The sequence below is a fragment of the Anser cygnoides genome, chromosome 8 (assembly GCF_040182565.1).
Source record: "Anser cygnoides isolate HZ-2024a breed goose chromosome 8, Taihu_goose_T2T_genome, whole genome shotgun sequence".
Taxonomy (NCBI): domain Eukaryota; kingdom Metazoa; phylum Chordata; class Aves; order Anseriformes; family Anatidae; genus Anser; species Anser cygnoides.
The window spans coordinates 1719564-1744274 of record NC_089880.1 but is presented as its reverse complement, the minus strand read 5'-3'; the positions used below and the strand labels follow the sequence as shown (position 1 = coordinate 1744274).

The 24711-nt window shown below is 39.4% G+C and overlaps 1 protein-coding gene and 1 non-coding gene across 10 annotated transcripts in view; both read right to left on the bottom strand.

The window, feature by feature from the left end:
- BRDT (bromodomain testis associated) overlaps window positions 1-14737 on the bottom strand; it is a 28612-nt gene extending 13875 nt beyond the window's left edge. For all 9 annotated transcript variants that reach the window (XR_001209273.3, XR_001209274.3, XM_013186705.3 and 6 more), the window contains exons 1-11: window positions 14632-14737; window positions 9592-9836; window positions 7440-7577; window positions 6595-6721; window positions 4765-4937; window positions 3345-3716; window positions 2622-2750; window positions 2237-2425; window positions 817-998; window positions 454-743; window positions 254-367 (exon numbers count right to left, since the gene is read on the bottom strand). Coding sequence is in view for 7 of the 9 variants with exons in the window: in XM_013186705.3 (XP_013042159.1) it covers window positions 254-367; window positions 454-743; window positions 817-998; window positions 2237-2425; window positions 2622-2750; window positions 3345-3716; window positions 4765-4937; window positions 6595-6721; window positions 7440-7577; window positions 9592-9831 (1954 nt within the window). In the remaining 2 variants the exon portion in view is untranslated. The remainder of the gene's footprint in view (window positions 1-253; window positions 368-453; window positions 744-816; window positions 999-2236; window positions 2426-2621; window positions 2751-3344; window positions 3717-4764; window positions 4938-6594; window positions 6722-7439; window positions 7578-9591; window positions 9837-14631) is intronic.
- Window positions 12261-12388, bottom strand: LOC136791420 (U6atac minor spliceosomal RNA). The gene has a single exon (XR_010833430.1). It is a non-coding gene; the product is annotated as a U6atac minor spliceosomal RNA (small nuclear RNA).
- Window positions 14738-24711: the final 9974 nt, after the last annotated feature.

The following is a 24711-nucleotide window of genomic DNA, read 5'->3' as shown; positions in this document are numbered from 1 at the left end:
TGTCTCGTCTTCTACTGCAAAAGCAAGATCTACCATCTTTACCTTAATAAAGGATTAAGTACAAGAAATAAGGCAGATGTTTTCAACAAGTTACTTGTCCTGTCTATTTTGCTGCTGTGACACCCCAGGAACAATCTTCAGACTGACAAGCGGAAGCTTAAGACCCAAATATTCTGAAGAGAAAATCCCCAACAGCATAAGAGTACACAGGCACAACACTAAGCTCTTAGCAAATGAATGAAAGTCATGTTACATTTGCAGTTTCCTTTCTTCGGGTTCAGCTGACCATTGACATCCAGTAGTCTCTTCTCTAGCTCTTGTTTCCTCTCAGAATTACGTTGTTCTTTTGACTTCACTGATTTTTTAACTGTACATGAAACAGAAGTTAACATTGCAGCAAAACAGAAAACTGATCTAATAAAATCTTTTTAAAGCATTATTTATGCTACATACCATGCTGCTTTCTTGGTCTCTTCCTCAAACACGTTGCCACATATTTCTCTAGTTCTCTGAGTGTTGAAGTTTTTAAAGTTTCAAAGTCTATTTCTATCTCATCAGGGTTAGAGTTCCTCAGAGAAGGTTCTCTTGACTGTATTATATGGACTACTTTCCCCAGCCTGTCTCCAGGGAGTTTATTTATGTCCAAACTCAGCTGCCTTTTTTCATCATAATTCATAGGCTTGGCACCATCATCTTCCGACTTATGTGCCAACAAGACCTGCTGCGTGGTTTTCTTTGGTTGACTGCAACAAGAAGTATACCACAGTAACAGCAGTTTAAAATAATTTAACACCCACACAAATCCCCCACACTTACGTGCTTAAAGACTGCTTTTTCTTTGACTTGTGTTTTAGGTCTTTCTTCTTCTGATTCAGGCTTTTTATTTTAGATTTTGCCTTGTTCTTCCTTTTTTCCCTTTTAGTCTTCCCTTTTTTCCTTTTCAGTCTAGGTAAGGATGCTCTGGTCAAAGCCTGTAGCTGCTGGTGAACAGCGTTAAGCTACCAAAACAAAAAGTTGAGTCTTAAGATAGTAGAAAGCTATGAACTGTTCCTATAAATCACAGGAGGCTTGTGGCACCCAAATGGATATTAGTAGTATTTGCTTTCTAATGTTTTTCCCCCCCCAAACATCTTACTCTTTCAACAAAGTCACAGACTACGCATTTAGAAGATGGGGCTACTTATTTTATATAGGCATTTCTAAGAGCATATGTCTTCCAGCATACTATGAAGAACAGCAAAAAAAAAGAAAAAAGCAGGAGTAATGCAGCAGCTTCTCTTTAAATTAAGCACTCGTGTGCTTCCCAAATGCCTGTATTTGCTAGCTTGAGTTGGGCTTGGGCTTCTTCAATCTGTAAGCCTCAGCTATTTTGTGATATGAAATGGCTAGCTGGAACATTAACTAAGCTTCAGTGAAAGACCTAAACCTAAAAAGTTTGTTTAAATCTCATAGGGATTAGAAAGATGAATGAACAATGAGAACTAGAATTCAACCCCACTCAACTAAAATTCTAAAAGAGAGCCTTCTCAATAGTATTTATCTTTAGGTCTATATTCATAGGATATGCACTACTCTGGTAAACACTGAAAACTAAACTAGCAGAACAAATGCTAGTTTTCTCCCTGGATTGTAGATACAGCAACAGTTTAGAGTGATATGCTCATGCAAAAGCAAGACTACTATTAGCCAGTAAAACAAAGCCATGCTATTGGCATCAGCATGAAATTCCTTGGTTTTATTTCATAGTGAGCTTTCTTGAGTAGAGTTTAATGACTTGCTTTTAAGAGGTGTAAAAACATTCATGACTACCTAAAGCAACTAGCACACCCTGAAACACTGAACATAAAACCAGAGCTCTTCAACCACATGAAGCAAATGACATTTAGAATCACACGCCACTAAGCTGCGTACAGAGTACCTGGATGCTCTCATCCATGGTGTCATGGCAACAGTCTTATTTTTGTTCAAAACAAATCTCATCTGAAAAGACGCTAGGCAAGAACACTAGACTCATGATTTAGTAAAAACTTTGTAGTTGCTGAGGCACTATTCACTTGCAGATTAAAAATCTTTGCAAGTGCCTCCAAACAGGGGTAAAGTTTAGTATTACAGTCATCTGTATTCCTTAGAGTCTTGTAAATACTGATTCATAATGCTAAGCTCTAGAATGGACAATTGCAAGGGCGCTATCAGAGAGATTACAGTCAGCAACCACACACTGAGTACTAATGCTTACTTGCTCCTGAAGCTTTGCAAGGTGCACTCTTCTCTCCTTTTCAGAGTCTTCAGATGATTTCTCTTCTGAAGAGTCATCACTACTGCTGTCACTAGAATAAACTTTTCTCATTTCTCTTGTGTGTAGTGGGAGAGAAACACTTGCAGCAGGCTCATCAGGAATTTTGGCAAAGTGCATCTCAAAAACGTCCTAAAGAGTGAGGTTTAGGAACAGCAAATAGGTGCTCACTTCTCAAAACATTGTGAAGCTGCTGCTTGTTTTCTAGAACTACACAACATAGTAGTTAGTAACATTAGTAGATGCTACATCAGGACTTAAGATGACCAAGGGTATCTTTAGTCCTATTCTGTTTCCTGTTTCAAATCTGACTTAAACAATAACTCACCTGAAGTTTTCTTGCCATAGCAACTGCTTCATGGTCTGGAGAGTTACGTTTGTAGTAATCCATGAACATTAACCTAACATCTGTGGCAAATTCTTGTATATCTCTATATTCAAAGTTATCCATTTTTTTCTAGAGGAAAGGAAATTAAACATATTTAGTGGTTAACTTTAGAAGTACCTCTGTACAACAGTGGATCTGCAGTAAATAATTCAACCCCAATGGATCTACCCAGTATTTGCAAGCTACTGCCACTAATATCTTCTTCTAGAAGGGATACTTTCCACAGAAAAGGTAAAAAGGTGTCACAGATATCCAGTGTTTGAGGTTCCAGGGCACTCCAAGGACTTTGAGGTTCAGACAGAAGCAGGCATTACAAAATTATAGTTTTCTAGAGCAAGAGCAACAGCATTGTGCAGGCAGACTTAAGGCTATTTAATATGCTTTATTAGCAGCCTGCTTGGAAACACTTCATGGACAAGGGTAATTCCCACCACACCTTTAATTAGCTTTTTCAAGGTAGATTAGTCAGCATGCACATAGTCACAATGAGACAGACTTTCTGTATTAAGTTGTGGCTTCCTGGAAGAGAACTGTACATAGGATCTATGCCCATTATTTCTTTCAAACCAGAAGCTGCTTTCATGGCACCTCTTCAACTAAGACTTAAAATAGCTACAGTAATGACAATGGATTTAAGCAGACAAATTGCCCAGTTTCCCTTACCTTTATGGTTCCTAGGTCTGTAGAACATTTAGTGATCCCTTGTTCCTTGCCAAGTGAGAAGGATGCAACACCTACAGGTTTTAAGAAGGGCCATGCATATGCCGAATGTTTCTCTGAAAACATTTCTCTAAGAATCTCATTACAATGTTTTAGTTGTTCTGATAACCGATTTTTTTTAAGAAATCCATGTGACTGTTGAGAATCTGGCAAGTCCCTCTTCAGAAGCTTATTTGGTATCATGCATTCATCATCACCTCTGCATGCTTTAATAGCTTTACTTTCATTAAATGTTGCCAAAGATTCACTGCTTGCTTTGAATATTGAAGTCGTAGGAGTTGTAGTATCAGCCTTCCTCTTCACACCTTTTTTTGTCTAGAAAAGAGATTTTGCAGTTTAAAATACATACATCCAGAACAGTGAGAGAATGGTCAGCTTTGAGACTACACAAGAAAGTCTAGAGTGTCTCAAAACTTCTACAGCTAATGAAACCAGAATAACTTGTTATATCCACAAGTTTATACTGAGCCTACAAGGCATTACAAGCCAATGCCAAGCTCAGTCTGAAATGTATGAGAAAGAAAAGTAGGTAGGTTGTGGGTAGCTTTTAGCCAATCAAGAAAACTCCAAGAAGATAAGAAGTTATAAGATACCCAGAAGATGAATACCATGGGAAGAAAAAGTGACTTTATTTTAAACCTAGCAGAGGGATTTATGTACAAGTTTGTCTTTTTTTTACCCTGGATTGTATTGGGTTTGGAAGAGATGCATGTGCTTTGCCATTATGTTCAAGCTGTTCAGTGTAAATGTGTAAAAACCCTCTTGGAAAGCCTGGTGCACATGCCTGTTCCTCATTGGAGGAGGATAAATAAAGCTAATCTGTTACAAGCCTATTTGATCAAAAGTGTCGCTGTTCACATACAATTCATATAAGAATTTGCTTTTGTGGGCTACAAACACCTTTCCCAGCTAGTTAAACATGCTATTTGGGGGATTCAAGCATTTGGTTTAAATTGAAAAAATTAGAAGTTAATAGAACTTAGGAAAAAGCTTTATTTTATTACTAAGGCCTTTATTTAGACCACAAGGAAAGAACTATTTTAAATCAAGGTGAAACCTGCAGAGGGATGAAATATGCTTTAAGAACGAACATCTTAGTTTACTTTGTTTCTTTGAAAGAAACAGTATTTAAACCATATTTAAAAGACTTACCAAGCAGTCATCCCAGTTTCTGCATATTTCTGAAAGTTAGTACTAGCCCTGTTATTTATCAGGGAATAAGTGATCTAAGTCTTCTAGATATCTTCTATCACAGTAGAAGTTTTGAAAATACACTGCTATAAGCATGGCTACTTTGGTTTTGCTGTTATTACCTGGAGCAGTAATTTCAATACCTTTCTGAAAGTTATTTCAGACAACTTACTTTTGTTATAGGGACTGCAGCTGGCATTGAAGCAGTCAGCTGAGCTGCTGACAAAGGAGTTAGCATAACCTGCTGTAGCTCTTCAGTCATCACTGGAGATTGCTCACCACTGTCAGCTTGTTTCTGCATTGTGCTCTCTTTAGTTGAAGTCCTAGGGTTGGGCTGCTGAATTTCTGGTTATTTTAAAACAAAGTTTTAGCTTACTCTTTAAATATGACTTAATTTCTTTCATGATCATACTAGACAGTTTTCAATAGAACTACACCCAAGCTATACAAAAGTATTACGTATTACAACATTGTTGTCCTTATCTACTTGCCCCATCAGCTGGATTGTTGTGCCAGGTTATGGATACTTGGCTTCAAGAAAACCATGGATTAACTTCAGAATGGAGATTAAAGAGACATCGTAATAAACCCCCCCATGTTGTTAAAAAGTTCTTGCCAAGAAAGTACTAAGTCATTTTATACATACACATGAAAATCAAGTACTTAAAACATACCAAAAGTTGTTCAAGTTACATTTGTGTGTAAAGCAGATCAGGGTATTAAACAGCTTTAATACCAGAAAGACAGTATTATGAATGCATCTCAAGTTATTGCAGTCATTTGAGAACCAAAAAGCTAGTTCAGCTTCCATCAAATTTCTCAGAAGACTCTTTGGGAGCCACTTCTACCTGTTCAGTGAAAATATTCTGCCAAGGTTATGAATTACCTGAAATTTCCCTCAAGCTAATGAGTAGGAAGGCAGCTGAGCATTCTCTTCATCCTCCTAATCCCATTCAGAAATTCTTATGAAGGGATCAATTTATCCACAGATTTTCCATACTCATCTAACAGATCACTATGAAAGATAGTGTTGCTCCTCAAGTTTACTTTGAGGCAAAAACTTGAGATTTATCAAGCAGTAATGCTATTTTGGAAAAAAATATTTGTTTCAGATACTGGCAGCAGCAAGGACCATCACATCACTAACAGCAGGAAGGCGGCAATGAAGTAAACATGAGACACTGAAGAGTTGCATAGTCACAGTTGTAAGAACATCTGTTAGCTGGACCAATAAGAAGTGAGCTAAAAATCACTGCTCAACAGCTATGAGAAGTCAAATCATTAAGAGGTATCAAAATGAAGGAGTGCTACAAGCTCCTTCTAAGGCACAGCATCCTTCCATTAGAGCTAGCATACATCCAGCAACTGACAGCAGTACCTTCAGGCCCATTTGGGAGACTACATTACATGTCCTCAAATTCATCCATAGAGATGCACATACAATTCAAAACACTACTAGTCCTACTTCTAGTAATAATATTTTTCTAAGTGTTAAAAAATAGATGCTGAAGCAAGCACTTTGTAGAAGTGAAACATTTTCCAGGGTAGTGAAGGAAATTACAAGAGCAATTAAAGACAAAGTTGATGATGAGTAGTGAGTTGCAGCTTATCTCCTGGACTCTTAACTAAGCTTCCCAATATAGCTTGAAGCACCTACTACATAATTTCCTCATAAGTTTGAGATGCCTTGACTGCATCTTCCTTCTTGTGGGCAAGAGTATTTCACCTGTGAAACTGTGCTATTACACTACTGGTGAAGTTGCCAATTCTGACTTTTTTCCCTTCTCAAATATATTTCATTAGTAGAAAAAAGTACCTATGAAAATATTATGGCTGCACTGAATCTGCTAAAGCTTCATAACATTATTGCTTGTCTGATATGTTCTGGGAAAGGTGGAGAGCATCATGACTACTCCAGGACTGAGATGTGATGAGTTAGAGGATTCCCTGTTTTCAGCTTTTGCTTGTTTAATATGTTAACAATTCAATATATAGCCCTTACCTTCTGATGACTTTCCTTTTCTCTTTCCTTTGTTGGGAATCAGTCTTTCTTCTGGTGGCATTTGTGCTATTTTCTGCATAAACACTTTTTCTAGTTCTTGGGCCATAAACACAATGTCATCACCTGGCTGCAAAATACAGTTGGTAACATTAAGTGCAGGAGAAGTTGCAATAAAATGCTACCTCTTCAACTAACCATAGTCTATATTGACCAGACTGAAGCAAGCCACCAGTACCAGACAGGTACTTATCATCCCTGCCCTCTAACACTAATAGAAGTTGCTTTCCTGTTGAAATAATAGACCCTTTTCCCCACTGCCCCTGGGCATAGTCCTCCTTACCATACATCCACATATTTCCCTTAGCAAAGGGAAAAGGGGGCAGAGCTGCACCTCCATTTTTTATTCCTGTGTTCTGAAGGAAGCTGTCAAAGCTCAAAGATGATACTAAGGCACAGCCAACAAACATCCAAGCTTGGGCAGATGCTCACACTTCAAGTTAGGTTAGCTTATCTAAACTTAATGGAGTAGTGGAGCATAGCTCAGGATAGCTGGCCTTGAACTTGTTTAGCTCTTACATTGGGCCATTCAGGAGCTGTGTAAACAAAACCTAGAAATTTTGCCAACAGAATACTTGTGCAGTAAAGACTGTGCATTCAGTTGTTGTCACAGCAGGTTAGGCTTCACTTATGTCTTCAGTTAAACCTAGGAACAAAGCCCTCCCCCTTTTCAAAGCAACTAGCATCAAAAAAACCTGAAGATATTGACAAGGAGCATGCAGATTGTAAGTATTGGCTGGTATTCAATATCATTGGTTACTAGTAAGAGATGGTCGTGTTTCACATACCTTGTTATATATGTGGCAGTTCAAGAACATAGTTTTGAAGTCATCAATGCATTCTGCTGCTTTCGCATAGTAATTATGTTCCAGACGCTTTTTAATTGTGCTCAGGTCCATAGGTTTCTTTATAATACTGTAGTAATCCTGTAGTTTTTGAAAGAGTCACATAACAAATCTCTTAAATATTAGGACATGAAGAATCTGACAGTTACAAAAGGTAAATTGCAAGAGAAGAACTTCATTATGTTGGAGGGAATATTTTATTAAATTGAAATTTTGCATTGTAGTCATAGGTACCATAGAAGCGTTCAGGAACTTGTCACCTTCTATTTTCTCCTCACTCTTTCATGTGAGATCAAGAGTTTTCAAAACTCCAAAGAATTGTTTCCACAGGGTCCAGAGCTATATTTGTAGTAGTACTTACGAAAAGTATACACTTGCTATCTTAAGGCCATTTACTTGAAGTAGCACTCTGACTTACAGAGCAGGGGAAAAAAATCTAAAGGCAGACAACGACTTAGTTGCTGACAAAAATGGAGAAGCAGCCAAGTTTTCACTGCCGCTTATCAAATACTTATCTACTGGGTCATATTGCCTCTCCTCTCAGGGAGAGTCTAGTGAGGATGCAAGAAGACTGAAACACAATAGGAACATGAACTACTGTGATTGTGTTAGCAGCACTGCTACAAGCCTGTAATTAAGATTATGAAGCCAATTCTTAACACTGTATTTAAGAAATCAGGATAGGAATATCACCGCTAAATGTGCGTACACATGGCAGTTGTGTAAATTTACTATTAAACAAGGCTTCTAAAGGTATCCTAACAATTTCAGTGAAATTAGAAAGCTAAATACATCATAGCAGACTTGTAGTTTACCAAAGCAACGGCAGGAAAACTTAAATAATGCAACTAATTACTATCATCAACTCTGCATATTCTAACAACAAGAAGAAAGGCAAATGAGTCAAATGCCTTCACCATCCTTGCCATGAAGCCAGAGTTTTGCTTGTTGTATGGAGAGTGAACTAATACATACTTTCAGAACACAAACATCTGGCTTAGAAATCCAGAGAGGCAGAACAGGCCTGAGGCCAGCTGCATTTGTTGCCACAATTCTGACTGAATTACCTCTAATTTTAACTGTAAATGACAGTTCCTTCCAAGAAGGAAAAAAAAGGTAAGAAAACACAAAGCCACTTTGCTTTTGGACAAACTGACTAAATGAGTTTCTCATAAGAAACAGTTGCAGGTAAAGGCTTTTGTTTGCCTAAACAGAACCAATAATTTAGTAGAATTAGTCTTGGAGATTTGAGAGAACTAAATACATTTCATTAAGCTGGAAAACGAAGAATTGAAGTAACCTTGACACAGTAGCATTTCATTGTCTTCATTTGACAGAAAAAGCTGGGGTGATCCAAAATTGGAGTCTAAATATATCTAGCTTGTTGCAAGACATTCTGTTCTGCCCAGGAATGTGTTAAGTCATGCTTTTGTACCTGGCAAAGTCACAGGGCAATACAAAACAGGGACAGGAATTTAAACATGACCTTACATTTCCTAGAAGAATGTTCTACCACTGTAGTATGATTATACCATATCTCCTTTTTCTTCCCTGTTTTTGCAGAGTCATTTAATTCCTTTAGAAGCTTTAGAGCAAGATCTCCAAATCACTTTAAAGTTAAACTGTAATTACTTCTATACATCAAACTGAATCTAAATTTGCCTATTTATCTTAGGATCAATCAGATCTGCTGTTCCATCATGAAAGTATTTACCATGTAAAGAGGTTGGCCACTTCCATTAAGAGTGGAAAGAGTGAAGGAAAAGGAAAATACTCATTATATCCAGCATTAAGAAATATGGCTAAACCAGTGCTTCATTAAGAAGCTCCAAAAGACCTATTTAAGTGCTGTTCATGCTTCTTACAGAAATACTGATTTGCAACAGTCTCAGAAAGGAAAAGGAGCAAAGATGCAGCATCTGGTATGAACCAGAGAGAAAGCAGTTTTCTACTGAAAGTTCTTGGAGTAATTAAAGTAGTTCACATGTTAAAGTAGTCTTCCATGATCTGGTGTATCATGAAGAAAAGCTTAAGCTAATTCACAAGTCTTGTAATATTTCACATACTAATATTCCATTTCCAAATTGGTTCTTACAGGAAGATTCAGTGCTGCTGCATCTACAGGCTGATGAAATGGCCAGGAAAAGTTGTGTCTCCACATGGCTTTCATGACCACTCTCTGTAAGTACTGAAGTTGGTTTGTTTGACAACCACTGTTTTTATTGTTTATATATTCTGGTGGAGGAGGGTTAACAATTTTGGAACATTGCTGGCTTGGAAGAGACATCTTCAGCAAGGATGTATATCCACTTGTTCCAAGATCTTCATTATACATCTAACCTGTGGGTGGGAAAAAATACTATTCAGTAAAGATATCTAGATCTAATTCTCTTAGCAAAGTATCAATACTGTAGTCGCAGGCATGCCCTCATAGTTTAACCAAGGCACATTTGTTTTACAATGCCTAGTTAGATGTGCTGAACTACTAAGATCAGTTCTTTAGGTTATAAACAGCTATATTTGAAGAGGCTTAAAGAAGCATGCTGAGACATGTAAGGTCTCCCTAGAAATAAACTTCCTCATTCAGGTTCATGTACTGAAGTCCAGAAAGACATTCTCTACCTCCCCCACCTCCACAGATGGAGTCTTATAGGAAGACATTTGACCTAAAGAAAAAAAACAGCTTTACACTGCAGTGCCTCATCTAGCAAAAAGCAGCAACAGCTATATACTACCTTACTCATGCATCTCCACCAAGTCACCTCACAGAAGTCATGCAGCCACCAATACTATGTTTTAGCTTAGAAGTGCATTTTCTAACACTGGTTTTCAGGTTTGCACAAGTGCACAACTGCATTTTCTGCCAGTGTGCATCAGCTTTGTTATATACAATCATGAAATGTTCATTTTCCCCCATCCCATTTTGAATCAATTAGAGTACTTCAAAGAACAGCTGTAGTAATTTGCATTTATCCAGCACGGTGTTGCTGCACTGGAGTAGAACACATAGGTACTTTGGTATGGTAGAGAAGCTGTGGTTTGGAATGCATAACATCAGCACTAAGCTAGGCAAGACCTTCACCAAGCACAATTACAGAAATTCCTGTCTTGGCCCACCTTCTTAGGTCATTGAGTTCTAAACACTCAGATGACAGTCCCACTTCCTTCAGTCCATTAAGAGAGAAAAAGCCACATTCCTCATTTTAACATTTTCCCTACCCCTAGAAATTTTTAAGACCACCTTGGATGGGGCTTTGAGCAACCTGATTTAGTGGGAAGTGTCCCTGCCCACAGCAAGGGGGTTTGGAATTAAAATACTCCTTAAGGTCTATTCCAACCCAAACCATTCTATGATAAGCTCCTCATTTTACCCATGTAACAGTTGCTTTTTATGCATTCACCAGATCAAACATTCTCTAGTTGTCCTGCTTTTTCCTTAAAAAAAAGTCTAGTAGCCTGCTTTTGGTCACTGTACATAGTATTTCTTGAAAACTCTAGAAAAGGTCATAAGTAGCTGGATAGCTACTGTAATCACCACACTACAAGAATAGTGTTTATGTCCCACTCTTACAATTGTGGGATCCCATGAGACATTACATATAACACATTTTCATTTTTGTTCTTATACCTGCATTCAAAAGCAAGCTTATTTCAAAGCTCTTAAAGCTAAAGAGCTTTGTTTTCTCCTTCATGTGTTCATTCTAGTCATTACAGAACACAGATGTCTTTCATCGAACAGTACTGCTATCAAAGTAAAAGGACTTCCTTAAATAAGGAGAACATATAAAACCAGTCTTTAAAGCTAGGAACAGTTCTGGGCTGAGAGATATACTTGTGTAGACAACAATAATAAATTTAGTACAAGATCACCTCTTTGAGGTTCACAATGCAGGAGGTTTCAAGAGTACTGTTACTTTTCAAACCAATTTCAATTGAGAGAACTTTACTAGTTTGGGCTCGAAGTTTTAGTTTCAAGTCATAAATCACAAACGATGTTAGTTTTAAGTTCGAAAGTAGTCACATTGTGTAGTCTGCCTGTTCTGATAAGACTAAACCTAGAATTCTAAAGCAGATTTCAACAGAACCAAGGGGAACATATTTTTATGGAATAGATATTCAAGTATATGCAAAAGAACTTGTAGCCTACAGATGAAGATGGCCTGCCTTGTGCTTAATAGTATGCTAACTATGAAGTTAAGCTTTTCAATGCTGTTTGCTTTTGCAAATCTAGTTGATACAGTAGTACATATTAGAGTGTGATATACTAGGGAAATGATCACAGTATCACAGATTTCTAGGTTGGAAGAGACCTCAAGATCATCGAGTCCAACCTTCGACCTAACACTAAGTACTCCACTAAACCATATCACTAAGCTCTACATCTAAACGTCTTTTAAAGACCTCCAGGGATGGTGACTCCACCACCTCCCTGGGGAGCCCATTCCAATGCTTAATAACCCTTTCGGTAAAGAAGTACTTCCTAACATCCAACCTAAAACTCCCCTGTCGCAACTTTCGCCCACTCCCCCTCGTCCTGTCACCAGGCACATAGGAGAACAGACCAACCCCCACCTCTTTACAGCCTCCTTTAAGGTAACTGTAGAGAGCAATAAGGTCGCCCCTGAGCCTCCTCTTCTCCAGGCTGAACAACCCCAGCTCCCTCAGCCGCTCCTTGTAAGACTTGTTCTGCAGACCCCTCACCAGCTTTGTTGCCCTTCTCTGGACTCGCTCGAGCATGTCCATGTCCTTCCTGTAGCGAGGGGCCCAAAAACATGGTTAGATGCCACGAAGTAGGTGGCAGTGCCTTAACCGTATGCGTGTTGTACAGGCCACTGGGGCCTCTTCCATCCTTATCAAGGGGAGTGCTAACCTTCTCTCCTTTCATACAACATGATGTACTAGGGAAAGTCTTCTTTTGAATTCATGTGTGATTTACAGCCTGTTCCCCCCCCGTTCTCATTCCTTTCTTCCTGGAAGACTTAGAAACACCATAACTAGCAACATCTCACCTTTAAATACTGAGGTCCCAGTTGCCTTCTTATAGAAGTTCACAGTTTTAATCTGCTGACTATAGGTGCTGAGGCACCAACAATATAGCACAAAAGCATAGTGTCTTTTACAGCTGTCGGTTCTCCAGAGTCTTCCTTATTTTCTCTTAGGGAGAGGCTGATAGACTAACCTGGTCCAACCAGTAATCACATACTTTCAAATGGAGATGCTTTTAGCTACCCAGAGAGAACCCAGCTAGGTGAAGCATCAAGAACAGCTTTACTGGCATTCTCCCTGTAGTCAGTGCAGAGCCCTCCCTCCCTGCTAGCACAAACCAGTAACAAGGTCACTATGATACCTTCTAAAGATGCAGCTCCAAGTTTACGGCATCAACCTTATTCTCACTCTGCACAAAAAACACTCATTCATTCTCTGGAGTTCGTTGCATGCACACTGAGTGTTCATGTGCCTCAGAAAATAGCAATATCTGCATAATAGGTAAGAATGACATTTACATTTATTTTTATTACCAACTACCCAGTCTTGGAACTTGTATGCCTTCTTCAGATGGAGACATACAAATAGGTAACAGTATCCAAAACAAGAAAGGATTAGAACTTAATAGGCAGTTTTATGAAGAACTTGCAAATTAGTCTGGAAGGCCAATTAAATTCCAAATACTGAGTTGTTTCATCTAATCAAGGTCTTACTTACTCTAGCAAGAGGGGAAAGGGGCGGGGGGGGACGACACAAAGATTAAGGGAATAAGAGTTGCAGAAGCAGTAACATCCTCATCTACTCCAGCACTATGGACATAGAGAGGTTTTATACCAACATGCACAAAGAACGAAGTGGTGTCCTCCCCTCACAACCCAATATACACTTCACATGTAAAGCACATATACACATTCCCTCAAACTTATGGCTGCATCCTGTCCCCAAAAAGCTGCTTTGAATATAAGCTATTTCTGCTGCCATGTCATCTCTCACACAAGGAAGAGCTTACAGTTAAAACAAGCTGAAGGGCTTAAGTTGAACTCCATATTTATTTATTGAACTTCAGATAAGAGTACATGTAGTTTGTACTCCCACGCACTATACTAAATAATGATCTCTCCACCAATCTATGTATCTCAGCTTATAAAAACCCAGGCACGCAGGACCTACATTTAACCAATCTATAGCAGAAGAATTGGAAAAAGTTCTGAGGCAGCTTTGAGAGCCCCATAACCCAGCCAAGTCAATTGTCCACTGTATCCATCTGTTAGACCACGCTATCATTTTCTCCAGATACTTTCTGCTAAAAGCACATTTTATGATATAAAGTGCAAGTTGTTTACCTTCCCACCTGAAGCACAGAGGCTAGTAACTGGAGATAGAAAAAGAAATACTACAGTTTGAACTTTTTTTTTTAAAAAAAAGACTTCTATGCTATGCTTTTTAAGAAAAGGGTATTTGTTTTCTAATAACTTTCTGAGTATTAGCTAACTTGTTGAAAAAGGCTATTCTCTTTTGTTTAAGTTCAGCATTAAATTTACTCAAGTTCAACCTATATATCTCAACATAATCAAGAATAGCAACTCAAAGAAGCACTAGACTGTGTCTCTGTTCTTTATGAAAGATACTATCAGGTTCTACATACTATGAACATTTCATTCTTGAGAGCCTTTTTAACAGCTTTTTGTTAAACTGATAATTAGTCATTACATTTTTTTAAAAACAAATATTGAAAAAACCCTCCTATGTTGACTTACTAAGGCCACCCAGAGACAAGCCTAGCCTATTTACTCTAAGTAGCATAATGCCTTCTTTCAGAGGAACAGTTATCCCCTTACAACTGCCCATAAAGCATTATTCCATTACTTTTAGAACCTCTCCTGGGAAACTTCAAAGGAACATTAACTGTAGAGACAAACCATTTAAAGAATAGAACCACAAAAACCATTGATTCACAGCTCCTACCATAACCAGCCCATCTTACCAGCTTCAAATAACTCAAAATTGAGTAGCTACCCTTAAAAGAGATCAGGCATCCTTTTTACCTCAGTTTTAAGAAAAACCAAACCTCATTTGCTTTCCATCTAAGAGGAAAAGGAAAAACACAGCTTCAGAAAAAAGAACAGAAAAGCATTTATAATCTATTCACCTTGTTTTGCTCCTCAGCACTAACACAGCTGTATACCTACAACCCTCCCTAAGATTTGCCCTGTGAGCAGTTATAACTGGAAGGTTATCAGTAGAAGGTGGGAACAGCTGTTAAGGGCTAAGACACACCAGATGGCTATTTATGTCAGACCTACTCACTTGCTAGTTAATCAATGAAACAAGGTGGAAGGATGTAAAAATATGAGTGATTCTACTTAGGCCAGTTTTGGTTTGATTTTCTAATCTTAGCTTTAAAGTTTAAAGCTTAAAGATAATGCATAACACTAATGTTTTATGTCAGTTATTCTGAATTATACTGGGTTATGGTATAAGCGCTGCATAAGTATTGTATCTTGTTAAGCACTCTACAGTGTTCACCCCTTCCTTTGCTATTCAGTTCCATTACTTAATTTAAAAAACAAATACATTTAGTAAATGCTGCTGTAGCATAGAAATAAGGATCAGGGTGTTCCCTAATAAATTCAGCTTGTTGTCATTAAAACTACAAAGACCTGCAGTTTAGCCACCTCGAATTTTGGCTATTCGTTAAACTTTTGTTGCTCTCACTACACCTATAAACTTCAGCCCTGGCATGCTGTAGTACAAAGTTGCACTGCAAAATCAGATTTGTATATTGGATATGTTGTTTCATGCAGTTGTGTTTGTCAACTGCAAATGTGCTTTTTTTTTTTTTTTTTTCTAGCAAGATGTCCTGGTGACTGGGCTAAACTTAGGTAGACTTCTTTTTGTTTCTGGCAAAAGTCTGAAGTGTTGCTGTTGGATCTAAAATATCTAGGTAGATCCAGCAAGTGCTAAGTGTTCTGACTCAGGCAGCCCAATCTGTTAGGAGCAGATGGATGAAGTTGTCAGAGAAACAGAAAACAGTTGCTTCTTCTAGCACCTCTGCTGAGCTGGGAGTAGGTAATGTGAAATTTATTCTTTACAGGTGATAGGGAAGGGATATTTTTACTGGGATGGAAATGATCTTGTATTTAAAGCAAAGCAGACTTCTTTTACACAGACTTAGTAGAAATCTGCCTCAATGAAGGGAACTAAGGAATAAGAGGTGTCCTGTATAGGTAATTTTCCAGGTTTGTTGAACTGAGTGATCTTTTTATTTGAATGGAAGACTTTATTCTTTTATGGGGACCGTGAGGCTTTCTTACTATTGATGGAGTTGGGCAGTGGGATAGGGAGGATACTGACAAAAATCACAGTTGTGGTAAAAGAAGAGAGAATCTGTTGCCCATTAAATGTTTTTATTTGCTGTCTTACTTAAACTTTCCCCTTTAATTTTTAGCTTGTCATTGCTTAATCTTCTTTGATTCTGTTCTGTAAAAAATTTTAGCCTGTTGGCTTTGTTAGGCTGTGCTGTGAATGGGGAAACACTGTGCTTGAAAACCAAGTTGGTTTGGTTTGTAATAATTTCAGTTTTTTTTTTTAAAACTCAGCTTCCTGTCTTTGAAGTGTATCTGAAGTTAAAATAAGCTGAAAAAAATGAATTATAATAACTTTTATTTAAATATGACATTTGGAAAAAAAAAAGCCCTCTGAAAAAGTCTTGTAGTATCCCTTGCTGGCTCTGTAGCATTAATGCTTGCTACAAGCTCGGATTCTGGCTTTTTGCAGCCGTTTGGTAGGTGGCTGCTGACAGTGCTTTCAGCAATTCTTCCAAAAGTAGACAGAAGAAGACAACAAAAGAGTGGAAAGAGGTGGTCACCTTCATGCCTTTGTCCTTCCCCAGTATGTACTATTTCTGAAACAATCATAGTGTTATCCATTCAGGTGGGAGATTAGAATAACATTCCTGAACTTGTTCCAGACAATTAATTTTTACAGGGCTGATGGAATGGCTGAGATGGAGTGGTATTTCAGTGGCAGGCTTCTTGACAGTTTTCCATTTCTGCAGTGGGTTAGACTGCATCTTTGTGAAGATGTGTTATTCAGCAAAGACTTCGAACCGTTTCTGTCTGGAAGACTGCAAGACAATGTCTAAGCTAGTGGCCTGAGACTCTGTAGACCTGGTGTGTATCATGAGGGAAATAGATTGGTGACTGTAGATTGGGTATTGTATGTGAAGTGATTCAGTTATTCAGACTATTAAATCAAGTCTCACTGATTATTCATAAACTTCTACAAACATGGAGAATATCTATTGTGAGTGGGATCTGACCTACAACAAGGACATCTGAAGTTCTAATGAGTAGACAGGGAATTTTAAATCCTTGCTAAGAGGATGAGATAAAACATTGTTGGAGATAATTAACCAAGTGCAATAGGGAGCTACCTATTTCTTCTAATCTTTAAATCAAACATGGCATCTTACTAAAGGGAATGTTTTTCAATTGCTGTATATCATGTTAGTTGATATTTTGCAAATTCTGTATCTTCTGGTGGAAACTTCTATTATGGATAGCTGTTTATCCCTTAATCAAGATGAACTCTTCCAGATTTTAAATATCTATATAAAAATTGTCTAGTGGTGATAAGCAATACTCATTGCATAATAGGTCATTATGTTTTGACAAACAAGGTTCAGAAATGAGGGGAGAAGATGTGACCAAAAAGAAATTTATGCACCCAGCTTGAGCTAACAAGGATTTTTTTTTTATTAACTGTGACTGGAAGGGACATCTTGGCTCACTGACTTGAATCTCCTCTTGCCACCAGTAACCACGTCCTATATTCCTTGTAAAAAGTTTAACGTGCGTGTTAAGGATAGATGGATTTTCAGCCCCTACTCCTTAGCATCTGTAACCACGTAATTATTTCATTGACTAACCCATATCTTTCATATGAAATCATACTTCAAGTATAGTTTCTGAAGTTGCAATGGTATATGTCATCTGGTAGAAACTCTCCTTTATGAAAACCTTTACCTGTAACTGATACACCTTTACTATATCTCACTTAGAAGAGGTAAATGCAATCTTGTCTTTGGAAATAGCCACAGCTCCTTATTATTTCTAGACCCAGTGGCAAGAGGCTAAGCAAAACATCTATTGTGTGTATGCATTATATGGTTTTGATACTGAATCTGCAGCCAACCTGAGACTGAGAAGGAAAGGTCACTTGCTGAAGAAGAGTTGAATAGGAAGAAGGTGTCAAGAAATCAGCCTTTGTGGATGTAGGATAGTGATTCTAATGGTACGTGAATGAAGTTTTTTATTTAAGAGCTAGTCTGATTTTGACTCATGGAGTTTATCGTGTTTTTATGCAGTCTGTGGAAATGTGATGCAACAATTTAAAACATTGGAGCCTTTGATAAGGAAAGTAATACACTTGGGTCAGAATTAAGTTCTTAGAATTTGATCTTATTATTTACAGTAGCATTAAAATACTCCCCCCCCCAAAAAAAAAAAAAAAGTGTTTTAATGCATTTCAGTAATATTGTCTCTGGAACAGTGTTGAACAAGGGCAAGTGCTTTGCAGAATTGCATGGACTGTGGGAGTAACTAAGACAAGATCACTTATAAATCAGATTCCGAACTGTTACTTTCTTCTATTTCTCCCCCTTCCTCTCCACCTGCATTGATATATGCTTACTTTGTGTTTCTGGCTGTTACTCTGAGACTGTTGAATCAGCTTTGTAACCTGCAAAATTGAAACCTTGTGAATGAAGACTTTATTTTAATTTATTACAATTAAATGGTATTTCCCTAAAGTACTCACTTAGAGCATGTTAATTTTGTTGTCTTAGTGAATATTTAAAGCACTGCACTTCACAGTGTGAATGCTGTGACAACACACATAATTATGCAAGTAACAAATACTTCAGAAACCACAGGAAATGGAGAAAAGGGGACTGAAGCTCCCTACAGGCTAAATGTGATTTTAGTAACTCTGGATCATACCAAGATATAAACACTGAAGTTGATGACTAGTGCTTTAATTTATAGGTCAAATTTGGCTCTCAGATACCACAGTAAATTTGGAATAACTCTACTAACTTCAATAGAATTGCCTTATATTTAGAATAGAATAGTTCAGTTGGAAGGGACATGCAAACATCAAAGTCCGACTGCCTGACTGCTTCAGGGCTAACCAAAAGTTAAAGCATGCTACTGGGGACACTGTCCAAATGCCTCTTGAACGCTGAGAGGCAGGGGGCATCCACCACCTCTCTAGGAAGCCTGTTCCAGTGTCTGACCACTCTCATGGTAAAGAATTTTTTCCTAATATCCAGTCTGAACCTCCCCTGGTGCAGCTTTGTGCCATTCCCACATGTCCTGTCACTGGTTCCCAGGGAGCAGAGGCCAACACCTCCCTCTGGACTTCCCTTCCTCAGGAGCTATAGAGAGCAACGAGGTCTCCTCTCAACCTCCTCTTCAGACTAGGCAAGCCAAATATCCTCAGCCTCCCCTCAGAGGCTGTGCCCCCCAGCCCTTTTACCAGCTTTGTTGCCCTCCTTTGGATGCATTTAAGTATCTTAATATCCTTTTTGTACTGTGGAGCCCAGAACTGCACACAATATTTAAGGTGGGTTTGCTGTAATGATCATTCCCCTATGCTCTTCATTTTTCTCATTGAATCACTTTTGCCAGTTATTTATAAAGCTACACTCATCCAAGAGTCTGTGCTAGCATGCCCATGTCCAGTGGTTTAACCCCAGCAGGCAGCTCAGCACCACTCAGTCACTGCTTGCTCTTCCCAGGTGGGATGGGGGAGAGAAGCAGAAAGGTAACATTGCAACAGCTCATGGGTTGAGATTAAAAGAGTTTACTAGGTAAAGCAAAATCCATGTCTTAGCCAAGCAAAACCAGGAATTCCTTCACTACATCCCATTGGCAGGCAGGTGTCAGCCACTCCCAGGAATTCAGGACTCATCACGTGTAACAGTTTCTTGGGAAGACAAAGGCCATCACCCCAAACATCCCTCTTTCCTCCTCCTTTACCCCAGCTGTTATTGCTGAGCATGATGCATGTGGTAGGGAATACCTCTTTGGTCCTTTGGGGTCCACTGTCCTGGCTGTGTCCCCTCGTGGCTTCTTGTGCGCCCCCAGCCTCTTCACTGGCAGGGCAGCAAGAGGAGCAGAAAAGTCCTGGGCTCTGTGTAAGAACTGCTCTGCAACAGCTAAAACACTGGTGTGTTATCACCACTGTTTTCATCAAAAATCTAAAACACAGCGTTGTGTGAGCCACTAGGAAGAAAATTAACTCTATCCCAGCCAAAACCCCAATACCATGAAAGTTGTTCTACTGTAAAAAAAAAAAATCATCCATTCTAGAAAGCAACCCTGTTCCCACTTACTGCTTTCTTGCCATTTAGAGTGGTCTCACTTGCTACAGGCATCTCACACTTCATTAACTCAGCCTTCAATAAGTGTCCGACCAAGGAGTTATTGCAGAATGATCTTGACTTGGACCATATTACCTATTATGAGTTGATGGAGCTGGCAACTCTCTCTTTCTCTACCTGAAAATTAATTTCTAAACTCTTTCATTACAGTTGAGTCAATTGTTTCTGACACTCAGCCAGTGAGATGTTCCTTGTACTCCTGCTACTGGTCTCTACCAGCCTGCAGATGAGCAATCTCTTTTGCCTTGAGATTTCTTTTGGCATTTCATCTTCTCACCCAAAACAATTGTGTCCATCCAGCTGCTTTGCTTCGCACCTGGCTTTACTGTTCATTGGGTTGGTAAGGGATGTCTGCTTGCTCCTTATATCTTCCTAGTTCTTCCTTTTTCCTTGTTCCCCTCACGGGTTACACTTACATTCTCAATCATTTCTGCGTGGTCAGGCCCTCACTTCCAATGGCCAGCTTGGTTCTGTTATGTCAGTAGTGTCAGAAATCTGCACCGAGGGTGTATCTGTACGTGGATCTGGGGGCTATCCCGTGCTGGGACAGATCTGGGACAGAGGATTGCCCACTGGAAGTTGAGCAGCAACTTTCTCAGAGAACCCTTCCACCCCCCCCCCCCCCCCCCCCTTTTTTTTTCCTTTCAACTCACATACCCGTGCCTCTAGTGTCGAGGTCGATTTTCCATTGACCATTTCCACTTTTCCATTTTCTCATGTCCTCTCCATGGTCGTGTACGTAAAACCATAGGGTGGCACGGGGTGTGTGCCCACTCTATCATCTTCCTTGCACAGAAGGACGCTTACCCCGATATCTGAGACACTGGTTTTTACAGGTGGGGAGGAAGATAAATATATATATTTTTGAGCTCTTATCCTTTCCAGTCCCAGCTCATTTCACCAGGTACCCCTTGGAGACCCCTAGCAAATGGCTCACTGTGCGTTTCGCGATTGTGCCCAGTGTCCTGTGCTGTTGCAATATTCTACCAGTAGATGTCAGCTCGGAACTGGTGAAAGTTTATTCCATTTGTTTCAAGGTAATTAAAAGCAGTGGTTCACTGGCTTGGACCTTGACTTCTTATATCACATTGCTTGTTCAGCATGCAAAGCAACATGTCAGTATTCAGAAATTCAACATACGACCAGTGTGGTGTTTGAATGCTTTGTGACATTTGTAACGAGAGAGAGAGATCAGACAATGTGTGATTGAAAAAATAAAACCAGTTACTCTGTCTGTTAATGAACTTTAAGGAAAGATTTTCAAAATCAGATTCTAGTTCCAAATCACCAGACTTCTAGATTAAGTTAATAGCCGGGACAGTAGGAACCACTGAGAGGCAGAGTGAGGGAGGAATTAGTGACAGCGTCTGTGCTGCCAGAAACAGAATTACCATGGCATTAGGAATAATCTCTGCCCCAGGAAACTGGGCACCTATGTGAGAAAATGTGAAAGGGTGATATGCTTGTTCTAAACCACTCTGTTGGGATTTTTCCCCCTTGGAATTATAGCGCTACTTGCAGCTTGTATATATCTCTGGAATATCATCTGAGAGGGAAACAAATGACTATCAGTCTTTGGAGTAGTGTGGCACTGTACGTTCATCTACAAGCTGGAACAGGCAGAAGTTTATTTCTCTACGTATTGTGGAGACAGGTGCCGTAGTGCTGTCTCTGCTTGCCTTATAGCATTTGCTCTCCCAGGCATAATTACTCCTGTGCTTCTGGGACATGTTCAGTGTGTTCCTGTGTTTTGCGAGCCAGCATGTACAAGACAGTCAGTCTTAAAATTCAGAAATTCCTTCTTTGGGGATAGAGGCATACCAATGGTATATTCCCACACTTTCAATACTGCTGTAGCTATTTCTCCTGAGGATTTCTGGAAGCATACCCCAGAGATCTTAGTGCCTCAGCAACTGGAACTATGCTGAGAGTTGGTCTGTGGTACACTGGGAGAGAGCTTGCTGTGCCCTTTGAGGCAGTGATTTTAGCCCATTGTCACATTTAAGTAAGGCTTTTCCTATTCTGTATTTTCCTGAGCTTTCTCTGTTCAAATCTGTGTTTTATAAGTGGATTGATTACTCCTGCTTGCAGGCAAGTTGCTTATGCTGTGGAGCAGATGTTTGGTGAAATCAGTGGCATTCAGAATACTTTTTTTCCTGCAATGTGGAAGGTACAGAACATGGAGGATGAGGTCACAGACTCAGCAGGTGTGATGAATACTGCAGTTAGTGTGCAGTTTGTGGATGGACTGGGGATTCAAGATGGATGGAAGCCAGGTTGTTTTATATGCTTTGCAGAACCAACAGTGGGACATGAAGATAAGAAATATGAAGATAAGAAATAAAAGATTATTTTCAGAGATTAGACCTTCTGAACTGGTAAGTACTGTACAGATGGCATACCTGCTCCCACTTGGCCCTCTAAAAAGAAAAGTATATCAGTTCCAAAAGAGCTTCATTATATTTTTTCCAAGGGAGTTCCTTATTTTTGTAGACTGTGGCCTAGCTCAATGTCCATTTGTGAATGCCAATATACCATATTGAGGAAAGTCACACAGCACCAATGTTTTTAGGAGACCAAGTGCCTATTTGCTAGAAAAAGAAGAAAAACAATTCAATCAAACAATTCAATTTGGATACCATTGTGGTCAGGATCACCAATTAGACTGAGGCTTGACAGAACCCTGCACCTGTAGGCACAGAGGTATTTTCCTGCAGGGTATGGTAAGGAGTCAGCTTTTTTACAGAGCCGATAGGGGTAACCAAAAAGTCTCCCTTCATTACTGGGACTTTGATCAAGGCAGGTGGGAGAACTAAGAGATACCCTGCATACACTAGTGACAGAGGATTAGAATTTCTGAGGGAGGCTATCGTGGTTTGAACAATTTTAATCATTTTTTAATTAGATTTTACTTTACAGCCATAAGTTAATTTGTTACAGACTTCATGGGATTATAAGCTTAGCGAGAGTTTCAGATGTTAAGTGACCATGTGTCTTGTAGGCTTATTATGGCTTTAGGTCTTATGTGATCATGATATTGTGCACCTTTAATAAAGCTTAGTAATCTGTTCATTGGCTTTTCTGCATGTGCAGAATCCAGGTAGCAACATATTTTAAAAACAAACCAAATAATTAACTAAACAGTTAGAGCCAAGCCCTTTTAAAGTCACTAGCTGCATGTACATATACAGGTAAAATAACTCCTGTGTAGCATGAATTAAAATGATCTGTATGTTTATGTGCTCAAAATATCTAAAATCAGTAATGGCTATCTGAAGAGCTCTTCCTTTTGCTTGGCAGAACTTCCTCCTTCACTGAACCCTCCTCCCTCTGTGCATTTCAACAGCAGCCCTTGCTAGTGGTGTCTACAGGCATGTTACATTAACAGCAGTTTAATAACGTTAGAATTTGGCCTAGGAGAGCCCGTTACCAGTGCTGGTTCTAACTTTGCTTCAGGCTAGAGAAGGCCTGGACAGTATAACTGTTTCTAAAATACCATAATGGAAAAAAAGAACTAATATCTGAGGCCAGAGGGAATGTTCCACCTCCCTGTGCCAAGGAGCCTGTGAAGTGAGCAGTATGTCAGCAAATGGAGAGGCTTAGTAAGTGACCAGCGCAGTCCTCGTGTGATCGCCCTCTCCAGAAATCTGATAGACTGTTACTGCTCTTGCTTTGTTAAGTGGAGTATTTATTAGAGGAGAAATGATAATGCAGTGCTGCCCTGGGATGCAGATGCTTGCTAGCAGAATGTCTTGTTCCCCTTCGCCCTCTTAGCTCAGCTCTGCAAATAAATGAGGAAGGATAAGCAGCGTGGACATACAGCTGTACACAGCCCTGTTCTTGTAATCCATGCTGCTTTGTAACATTCCTTGGCTGATCAGAAATGTTTTTCACTGTATCAGTGTGGCAATGTGTGACTTCTGCATGGGGTGAGGTGCCCTGTTAACTGAAACTACAGACAGAAGTGAAGGTGTGAGGAACCTCATGCAGGAGAAGAAAGGTCCTTGCTGCGAGTCCTGTTCCTTCCCCTACGCTGTCCAAACTTCCGTGTGTCCTTGGCTGCTCTCTGAAGCTAAGGCAGTGCCAACTTCAAAGGTGGCAAAGGGGATCAGAGTACTTGGGCTGGGACTGCAGCCTGTGTGCTGATATTTCTGATCCAGCTCTAAGAGAGGGAATTTCTGTAGCTGGAAATGGCAGGGGATGTATGGAGAGGCATATTTCTGGGTGTGAGAGGGGGAGATGTGGCTAAATCCTGGACTCCAGGGTACTTGGACAATGAATTACAAGCAGAGAGAAGGGAAGAGGGCTTCGGTACAACTTTTAACTGAGGCTAAGTTAGATGTTTGCTCAATAATGTGATATAATAACATTTAGACAAATATGGATGGACTAACTCCTCCGAAGAGAGTGTGCAGTGGCTTCTGTATTGTTCTCTGAATCTTGCAGTTGGTCTTCCAGCATGGAATTGCACTGTGCATGTCTGTTTTTCTTCACGGGAGGGTCAAGATATGTTAAAATAATCTTTTAAAACAAAAAATAAAATGTTGAGGCTTTGTGGGGGAGAAGGAAGCTGAAGGCCTGTAGATGGAAAAACTGTTAGTTTTTCTGAGATGGATTGCTGGCTGGAGCCTGTGTTTGGCTTAAGCAAAGGTAATACTATTTGTGCAAGACTGGGACAGCAGAGCATATTTATTTAGTTTTTGTTTATTCCTATCTATTTTTCTAAATTTCTAAACCTCTGTTTCAATATATTTAGAATTAATATTTCACTTTTACAGGACA